This window comes from Nanorana parkeri, unplaced genomic scaffold, assembly GCF_000935625.1.
Source record: "Nanorana parkeri isolate BGI_ZX_2015 unplaced genomic scaffold, ASM93562v1 scaffold1632, whole genome shotgun sequence".
NCBI lineage: Eukaryota > Metazoa > Chordata > Amphibia > Anura > Dicroglossidae > Nanorana > Nanorana parkeri.
The window spans coordinates 219631-230156 of NW_017307900.1; the positions used below are offsets into that span (position 1 = coordinate 219631).

At 42.2% G+C, this 10526-nt stretch overlaps 1 protein-coding gene across 1 annotated transcript; it reads left to right on the forward strand.

The window, feature by feature from the left end:
* Positions 1–415: 415 nt before the first annotated feature.
* Positions 416–7961, forward strand: LOC108799102 (keratin, type II cytoskeletal-like). Its single transcript, XM_018570926.1, has 9 exons — positions 416–1096; positions 1481–1692; positions 3254–3314; positions 4444–4539; positions 4939–5103; positions 5192–5317; positions 6556–6776; positions 6988–7022; positions 7231–7961. Exons 1-9 carry the CDS (start codon positions 668–670, stop codon positions 7401–7403), a joined length of 1518 nt encoding a protein of 505 aa, XP_018426428.1. The 5' UTR covers positions 416–667; the 3' UTR covers positions 7404–7961.
* Positions 7962–10526: the final 2565 nt, after the last annotated feature.

Here is a 10526-nt window from a genome sequence, read left to right on the forward strand (position 1 = left end):
AATATAAAAATGCACTAGTTTATGGAAAAAGTATATGAATTACAGTGCTTACTTATCTTCATTTCTTATGATTATTAAAAATAAAACATTGTGCATGAAATAAAACTGTGAATGAACTTTGAATTGTAACTGAAAATCTTTAGCATTTTGAATTGCTGAGTTGTAAATTCTTCATCCTTATCGGTAAATATGAGTCACCGTGCATATAAGCTCTGTGCTGTGCCAAGCTCCGTTGCTTTAACTCCCTCATTGCCTTAGGGAAAACTTTCAGACAATTGTGCAGGTGCATATGGTGCGTAGGGACTAAAATATAAGACTGCACTTTACAGGAGTAGAATAGTGAGCTGCATGATGAAGTGTATTTGCAGACTTGTACAGTAGATGTAAAGTAGTCACTGTGTGTGTCCAGACTGGGAATGCTGGAGTGGTCAGTAGGAGGGACCGTGCAGAAGGTGTGGACATAGCTGCAGGTAACAGAGAACGGATGGCAGCCAGCCACACCTAGCTGTGACATACCGTAAACTGATCCTTCTGCCCCTGCCCCCTTCCCTTCCCTAGTTTCAGCTCCAATATAAAGGAGAAGCTGCAGTTTCTGAAGCACTGGATCACTCAGACAGACCAGCAGCACCAGCTTCTTCTTCTCCTCTCATCATCTCCACTTGGCACAATGTCTTACCAAAAGGGCTTCAGCACTCGCTCCGCTATTCCCCAGGGAGGCGTTAGCTCCGTCAGAATCAGCCAGACACGCACCTCCAGCGGTGCAGGCTTGGGAAGACCAGCGAACTGGAGCAGCTCCAGCTTGTCTAATGTGGGTTCAGTGAGAAAGAGCGTTTCCTATGGCGTGTCCAGTGGCAGGTCCGGTGTTGGTGGTGGTTCCCTTTATGGCATTGGAGGTGGCTCTGGATTTGGCGGTGGCTTTGGAGGTGGCTATGGAGGTGGCCAAGGAACTGGACCTGGAATCCACGAAGTCACCATCAACCAAAGCCTGCTGGCACCCCTCAATCTGGAGATTGACCCCAACATCCAGGTTGTTAGGAAGGAGGAGAGGGAACAGATCAAGACCCTGAACAACAAGTTTGCTTCTTTCATTGACAAGGTAAGAACAAAAATTTATAACAATAATTAGTATACCAGTATTTGTAAGGTGGATCTTAGTGTCGGGCTCTGTGGTGATAAATTTTGTCATTCTTGCTTGCATTTTGTAAATTCTATGCAAAAATACTGGTGCAGTATTTCTGTTGCAAAAGTACAGTTGTCACATTTTAAACAGCAGATGTAATGAAATAATTGTGCATAGTTTGAAACGTTATGCCCTCCAGTCATTCTTTGTACTTAGTAGTGGTATATGCTCCCATCCCATATACAGTAAAATGAATTCAGAATGCATGCATTAGACTCATTCTTACAATGCAGGGGAATAGTTAAAGCTCTGCACTGTCCAGACCGTCTTTACATTTCCTTTCCTTGCTGTTTTTAAAAGGTGAGATTCCTGGAACAGCAGAACAAAGTTCTGGAGACAAAATGGGATCTTCTGCAGAACCAGAAGTCTTCCAAGGCCAGCAACATCGCCCCCATGTTCGAGGCTTACATTGCCAACCTGAGGAGGCAGCTGGACACCCTGATCAACGACAAGGGCAGACTGGACGGAGAATTCAGGAACATGCAGGATCTGGTTGAGGATTTCAAGAACAAGTAAGTAATCAGATGGTAAATGCAACTCTAGAATTAATGCCACAGTAAATCCCAACTGAGCCTTCTACTGATAACTGTAGAATAATCTGTAACTGTACATAGCGTTTTGGAGCTAGAAAGCACCTGCATTACCCTAATGATATATTATTATAAAGGCTTCTGTATGGGTAAGCGCCACACCCTTGCTGTACCAAAGAAAGCTGGAAAGAGAGGGGAGGGTTTGCAAAATCCTGTGTTGGCCAAGCAGAGGCCAACAGGAACTAAAGCAAACAATGTAGATAAACCCAGGGTGTGTCCCTTACAGGAAAGTCAATAGCAGGTAATCTATATCAGGTGAAATCTAGATGTCCAGCGCTAGTGAATAAAAAGGGTTTGGCATCAACACAGAAGTATCAGTTCAATCATTGCTGGCTGCTTTTATCTTTCCACTATTTCATTACCCACAGAGGAAAAGACCACACACACGGGGAAAAATCTACTTTTTGCAATCATCAGTGTGTGGATGCACACAGTACCTAGTTAAAAGCTAGTAAAAACACAGTTTATATTCTATTTGTGCATAGGACTTTTTATACCTGTTATTTCACATTTACAGCCAGCTTGAGTACCGATTCATTTTAACAGTTCAGCCCATTGTTGGAAACTTCTCGTACAAACACAGTCTCCTGCCAAAGTTTATAATAAAAGCTCCCTTGATACATAAAAAAACAGGACAAAGGCTAACCTTTTCCTGTCTGGTGAAAGTTACCGAGGCTAAATAAAAATAAAAAAAGCACCAGGAAGGAAAAGTGGAGCCTTTTTCCCCCGTCATCCAGATTCCATGGCACATTTTCTCACGGCAGGTTGTTGAATGAAAGCCAAACCTGATGTGTTGCTATGTGTGACAGCCCTATTTAAAAAAAATGTTGCTTTCAGGTTTAAAAAATGTGCCCATCAGGGGTTTGCTTTTAACTATAATAGTCTTTGTTTAGCAAAGTGTCTGAAATAAGAACTCACTGCATCTCTGTATTCCCACAACAAGTGTTAGCATCAAGTCACCTTCTAAGGATGGCCATACACTATGAGTTTGTAGATTCCCCCATCTAAACTGTAGATTCCACCATCCACGCTAACAGCAGGACTCAGACAAAATTCAACCAGTGTATGGGCAGCTTAAGAATGGAGGCACAACTAGTCTTAGCATGCCATTCTGGAATTTATAGTATCAAAGGGTAGCAGACTGACCTTTCAGTAGATAGAAGACAAGGCTTGGCTCTTCTCGCAGAGTGCTGGCCTTGAAGCATTTCTTCAGCCCAGTTTAAATTGAGAGTATAAAATTAGAGGCAGTTACAGGGAAATTACAGCAAGGTCTGCTAGTTTTGACTTCTTCTGAAATGCCACAAGTCTTGGGATAGAGTAACCAATTAAACAAAGCATGAAAATCTAGATCCGGCTGTTTGGTGTCCTGAGAAGATCAAATAACACACTGAACAGAAAGGAGTACAGTTAGGTTTTATTTTGTACTGAGGAGCCCTGGTGCCAAGAATACTTACAATCCCTGTCTCTCCTTTCCTTCCTGCAGGTATGAGGATGAAATCAACAGGCGCACTGCAGCTGAGAATGAATTTGTCGTGCTGAAGAAGGTACGTTCTTTTACCTGTGTAGCCTTGGTGCAGCTTGTATTACAGTAATATATCTAAGTCATAAACACTGCATCAAAGACTCTCAGCCGCTGTGGAAGGCAAAGGTTAATCTGGCATAATACATTCTGCCCACAGCATGATGAGTTTGATGAGCCTGAGCATTTTAGTAGACGTGGGGATCATAAACAGCAAGTCTAGCTCACTTTATGGCATAACTAATAAGTAAAATCTTATTCTTTTATTGGCACTGCAGTGCAATCAATAACCCATAACAGCCAATTATTTTACCTTTTTCATTAATTTAGAGAAGACAAACAATGAAAGATGATTGCCAGTTGGTTACATTGAGTTACTGCACTTTTCCCATTTTAATTAGCCTTAAAAATAATCCCAATTATAAAAATGTATGTAGGAATTAATGATTCTGCTCAGAAGTATCAGATCTTTCTTATACAGACCCTCATGGCCCACTTGAATACCCACATACCCTAGTTTTAGGGTACATTCACACTAGATGCAGTGCATTCCAGTCCGATTCTGTTCGGAACGCACTGCATCGCGGCCGGCTCACTTTTTTTGTGGGGCAGGAGGGGGCGTGGCGGGCCATTGAAGTGAATGGCACCGTAGCCACGCCCTCCGGCCGCAATGCAATCGCCCGCACGGGATTGCAAGGCACATTGTACCTGTGGTCCGGTCCGGTATTTTGATCGCACCGGACTGGACCGCATGCACGCTGTGCCTTGTGATCCCGTGCGGCCGATCGCATTACGGACGGAGGGCGTGGCTATTGTGCCATTCACTTCAATGGCCTGCCACGCCCCTTCCTGCCCCCCAAAAAAGTGAGCTGGCCGCAATGCGATGCAGTGCGTTCTGGCCAGAATCGGACCGGAACCCACTGCATCTGATCTGGTGTGAACGTACCCTTCATGTGTCAAGGAGCCGTAGACCTTCAAATGTTATTCACAACACGTATTTCCTTCTGTGTTTTGAGATTGAGTTGCCTGCATTCAGAATACAATTTATAGAAAGATCCCTTTAAGCTGAAAGGCATTACAAGAACTTCCACTGGACTGAATAATAAACCATTATGGCATGTTTTGATTGGTCTCCTATCTTCTGTTCTGTGCAGGATGTGGATGGTGCTTACATGAACAAGGTAGAATTGGAAGCCAAGGTGGATGCTCTGACTGATGAAATCAACTTCCTGAGGGCTCTGTATGAAGCTGTAAGTACTAGTTATGGTTTATTTTTATTTTTTTTATACAGTGTTTAACACTCTATAGAAAACATCATTGTGTTATCAGCTACTATTACAAATATAATTACTCCCTTTTCATAAGCATTACATGTGCATATAAATGCAAATTTTCTCAGCAGAAAAGCATTTAAGGATATTTACGGAGTAATACTTTTATGATATTAGCCACAGTTTATATGGCAGCCGTAGGCAACAACCATACTGGTATTTGTAGACGTGCAGCATCTGAAGATCTCTGTTATAAGTATCACTCCTATGCCAAAAACATTCTTCAGCGACATCTCTCACAGGCAGATAAATATTTGAATTAATATGAGCAGGTTGCCTGCAAACAAACCTAATGCAAATACTTGTGTTTCTCTAAAGGAATTACGTGAGCTGCAGGCTCAGATCTCAGACACCTCTGTCGTTCTGTCCATGGACAACAACAGAGCTTTGGATTTGAACAGTATCATCGCTGAAGTCAAGGCTCAGTATGAAGACATTGCTGCTAAGAGCCGTGCTGAGGCTGAGAGTACATACCAGTACAAAGTAAGTTTGGAATTTATTTAAAAGCATTGTGCTTACAAGTACATATGTTACAATGATTGCTAAATGTGCCCTTACTGTACACCAACAGTACCAGGAGCTCCAGGCCACCGCTGGTCGTCATGGTGATGATCTGCGCAACACCAAGACTGAGATTTCCGAGTTGAACCGCGCCATCCAGAGGTTGCAGGCAGAGATTGAGAACGTGAAAGCACAGGTAATTATTTAGCATCAAATTCTTATAATATCAAAGTAGGTGAAAAATAAATCTTACTAAACCGATGATTCTAAAAAGTAAACCATCAAAAAGCAGCATAAAAAGCAACATATACGCTAATAAATCTGATTGGCTGATTGCATGTCTACGACATATTGTAATATCAGCAGCTTTTCTCTGCGTTTTACCTTGGCTGCTACTGATGATTTTGTATGCCCTTTGTAAAAAGAGATGCCATGCAGGACATAACACATGAAGCATTACAGCAAGTGTACTAATGTATTAATGTAAAATATTAATTGACATTGTTCAGGTTTACATAAATTAGGACTTCGACAGACACATATTCTTCCTTTCCCTCCTTTATCATTTTGTTGATCTGCTGTGAGTAAAAGGAAAGCTACAATCTACTGTACTCATAACTTGCATAGGACTATGGACTCTCCGCATGAGAATGCTGATTGGCTCATTGCTGTCACATGCAGCTAGTCACATGCTCTCCATACCTGGAAGTACAGGGTAAAGACTCCCGTCACTAAGTAGTGTGACGGAGGAGTGAAGTAAAACTAAGTATATGCTGCTGGGGATGGGGGGATTAAAGCAGTTAAATGACATGTTGAATGACAAAGCACAGTCTTGGTTTAAAGATCAATGCCACTCATTGTCTATGGCTGTCAAAGTCTTGCATGTTTAGTATCTCTATAACAGTTTTTGTACTAAGCACCTCTTGCAAATGAAAATGCCATTCTTTTCACTTACACTGTAGCCATTGTGTTGTCATAGCATTAATATGCTTTAATAATGCAATGCACTTGTGCTGCTCCTTCATTTATTATTATACTTTATAGCAGGTGCAATTACAGGAGATTTAATGTTGCCTAGAAGCCACAGAAAGCAAGCAGCCGACATGCACTAGGATTAGTTACCGTTTAGATCTCTTTGTAAAAATGTAGTTTGAGGGCAGGGTGTGGATGCATGAATCACCTGCTGCTTTTAAATAATTCAAGTGATAACATTTTCTATCTGCCGGCACAATGAGCGCAGCCTGGCTGTTGTATCCACCTGTTTGCTGTGTGCTTTTGTCAGCTTATCACCCTTTTCACTCATTTCCTTTGAGATCTGATAGGGTGACTTTTAGAATGCCGGTTGAAAAACCAAAAACATAGAGCTGCTGTTAGAAAACAGGGAACAGAATGCAATGCTAATAAACATCTTGTTACTTTCTATGCTATTTTCAGCGTGCTAAGCTGGAGGCACAGATTGCAGAGGCTGAGGGACGTGGTGAACTGGCACTGAAGGATGCCAGCGGCAAGCTTGAAGAACTACAAGCTGCTCTACAGAAGGCCAAGCAGGACATGGCTCGCCAACTGAGAGAATACCAGGAACTGATGAATGTCAAACTAGCTCTGGATATTGAGATTGCCACCTACAGGAAACTGCTGGAAGGAGAGGAGAGCAGGTAAACCTGGGAAGATAGTCAGTTCTTAAACTCGATCACATATTTATAGAAGGGATAGATTGTTTTAGGGCAGACACTGTAAGTTATGATTGCTCTTAATAACAGTACAACTTTATAGTATGTCATTGCAAATGAGATTGCACTCAAGCATAGTCACAAAGGCCTTATTATTGTTCCTCTATTCACTGCTTTTTCTCTTGTTCATTTTCAGGCTGGCTGGTGAAGGTGTTGGAGCTGTCAGTATGTGTAAGTATATTTATTTGACTACAACAAGATATTTAGAACCAATGTTGAAAATGAGTGTAAACCTATATGTAGTGTAATGCTTCTCAATGATACACAAAGCAGCTCTTTTACATAAAGGCAGATGTAATATTAGGCGTCTTGTTACTTACTTACTTAGATGACTGACAGTATTAACATTATAACCTAATATATTTTCTTGTCTTAACAGCTGTTGTGAACTCTAGCTCCTCATCTGGTGGTGGTTATGGTGGATCTAGCTTTGGAGGTGGATCTGGGTACGGTGGTAGCTCCCTGAAGTTCGGCAGTGGTGGCGGATCATCCAGTGGCATTTCCTACGCCATGACAACTTCATCTTCCAGCAAGAGCAGCATGAGATACTAAAAAGCCCTTGATTCCCTTTTTAATGACATCCTCAAAGCTATCCATACCCCCAGTACAGAGGCACAGTATTTATATACTGGGGTGCTGTTAAGTCTTTTAACTTCTGTGAAAGCCTTTTTATTGTGCTAAGAATCTGCATCTGTTCTTTCTCCTTTTAGTTTTAATGTTTGGGGATATGGTTGGTTGCTGGGGTTGTCAGCAGCACCTTTCTCTTTGCAACCTTCTTCTTTGCTCCTTCTTACTGCCCATAAACCTGTGCTCTCCTTAAGTGTGTCACCAGTGGCCTTTGTTACAACTGGCTGGTGGTTGTAAGATGAAGCGTGGTCTGTCCTACAAGTGTTTGGGGCCCTTATGAAATAGTCTCAAAGAACCTCTGCAAGTCATTTTGGTCAATGATGACAATGGAGCTGATAGCAACACCCCAAAACAAGTCAATTTCTACAGTATTTCTGGGGGTGGGAGACATTTTGCAGTTTACTTTTGCAGAGAGAATTGCCATGATTGTATATAAGAGTAGAGATACATGGTGCTATTATTCACCCTTTAAGACATCATAAAGCCTGTTCAAATGAAAAAGTCACTGATGCTTTTTACTAAAAGTTTAAACCTGCATCTTGTGCAAGAGGCAGCACTGGAAACGCATGTCCACTCTAACGTCTGGCCTGTGTTAGTTGGTGGAAGTCTTTTGACTTTTGTGGGGAGGGATTTTATATGTGTGTGTGTAATTGTGAAACATCGCTAATAAAATTCCTTCCAGTTCATATATTGTGTGTCTTGATTTGATATCTTTTGCTATGTACTTTGCACATGTGTAATGGATTCTTAAGCAGGAGAGTGAAACGGTTGCTGATAACACAGTTTAACTTATTGCATATTGAAGGACAGCTTTTTAATTCAAGGACGCCTAAAACATTTCACATACAGTATAAAACAAAAGGTAAATGCTCATTTAAATTGTCGCTGACACCATCAGGCTGTCAAGATAAATGTAAACATCTTATATTGCTATTGATCAGCTAAACTAACCACACTACAGTAGTGTAATCCATAGACATACAGTTAGCACATTCTTTAGGCTCTGTTCACACCTAGGCGTATCGAATATGCACGTTTGTCACGCGTTTCGTGACACAAAAAACGCACGACAAACGCGCGTTTCCGAGGGCTACTTGGCTGTATCTCAATGGAAACGCGAGACAAAAACGCTGCAAAGAAGCTCATGTACCTTTTCAGGCGTAGGCCGTTTTGGAGCGCGTTCAGATGGGCTGAAATACGGCAAGGTGTGAACCATACCCATAGAAAACAATGGGATTTTCATGTTTGAGCGTTTTGTAGAGCGTTCGTAGAGTGTTGAACGCGCTCCAAAACGTACAGGTGTGAACCAGGCCTTAGGCTGGGTTCTCACCTGGGCGTTTTTCCTAGCTGATCGAAGCGCTGAAAAACGCTCAGCAAGTGAAATACCATAATTTCCTATGGGCATGGTTCCCACCTGGGCGTATTTCAGCCCGTGGAAACGCGCTGAAAAACACCCTACGCCCAAACAAGTACAGGAGCTTCTTTGGGGCATATTTCAGCGCGTATCCATTGTTATTCGCGAGTGTGGCTGGGGGTTAACAAAGCGGTAACCCCGAGCTACACTCAGGAATACAGTGTAGGTCTTACATTGTCCGCGTTCCCCACTGTGTCCTCCGGCCGCTGCCATCTTCCGGGTTTCCGTCCCTTGCGAGTGTCCACGTCGCAGGGGGGGGAGATCAGCGGGAAGTCTGAAAGTTAAAAAAATCTGAAAAAAAGATAGAGAAAATAAAGAAAAAAAAAATGATACTGCCATGGAGGTATAAAAACGAGCTTCGAATGCGCGTTTCACTGAACAAAAAAACGTGCTAAAAAACGAGCTGAAAAATGAGCAGAAAAAACGTGCCTATAGTACGCCCAGGTGTGAACCTAGCCTTAGTACATTAAAGTCATGCTTTTTTAAAGGCCGAAATACTGAAAATTGGAGGCTAAGAAAATACTATAGTCTATTTAAAGTGGACCTGAACCCAAAAGTGAAGATCTGCTATGTTGCAAGGAACATCTAGAAATGGTAATTGTGCCTAAGCAGTACTCTGAAAAATATACCTTTTTGTCCTAATTTCCCCTGAAAAGCAGCAATGCACTTTATGCTATGTGAGTATGCCTAGGCACTCCTGCGCCTACAGCCTCATAGTTGTATATCTGCAGTGTGAAAGTTAAGGTGCTGCTGCCTCTGACTGCTAGTCTTTGGAGATTAGGAGTGAGATTTAGGGATGTCACTACTGTACTGCTCACTGTTCTTCTGCTGGACACTCTGACATGAAGAAGAAAAACCCTGCTACCACCAAGATGCCCATCTCCATACAGAGACACAGGGCCGAACAAGGTATGGTAGTCTGTAATGAGGATAGATCAGCTGCTGGGTGACCACAGACAATACTGGTGGCTAGCCCTTTGCCCTCAGCCTTTTTTTTAACACAGGGCTTGGTTCTACTTTAGGGTACCTATTAATGGCCCATTGTTTGACCAAGTCAGGTCCCCTTAGACCTAATGTGAAGCTAATCAATGCTTTATAGAAAGCATATCACTTTCCTGATTTACTGTTATCTGCTTGGACATTGTTAGGATGTGATGGAAAATCCAGTTGCATGGTGGGCACATTTGCCTAAGCATGCAACGTCTTTGTACATTGCCCAATATAAAAGTTTAGCAGGTGTACCAAACAACTTAATTGTATACCTTTGGTCTTTTAAAGACTAGGCTGCCTATGATTGGACCGGAATTTGACTGGGCAGCCATATGGGTGCCTTTACGTTGCTCCTCCAGGTACATGCATGTCAATATGCATCTTCTGTACCTCAGAAACCCATCCAAAACTCTTGGGCTTTACACTATGATGGGCAACCTCAGGAACCAAAGTAAACTGAAGAGGTGGGAAATGGAGTCACAGACCCTTTCAACATGGAAGCTAGTTGCTGTTTTGTTAGGAGAGTGAACAGGTTTTTACAGAAGATCTAAACTCTCCTGCTTATTGTTTTATGGATAGGTTTTCTTTAAGACCAGGAGCGTAACTACAACTATAGACAACTATAGCTTGTCATATGATTGCTG

Coding starts and splice junctions, on each gene's coding strand:
- LOC108799102 (XM_018570926.1), top strand. CDS start 668: ATGTCTTACCAAAAGGGCTTCAGCACTCGCTCCGCTATTCCCCAGGGA. Junction 4,540..4,938: donor TGAGGGCTCTGTATGAAGCT/GTAAGTACTAGT, acceptor GTTTCTCTAAAG/GAATTACGTGAGCTGCAGGC. Junction 5,318..6,555: donor TTGAGAACGTGAAAGCACAG/GTAATTATTTAG, acceptor TGCTATTTTCAG/CGTGCTAAGCTGGAGGCACA.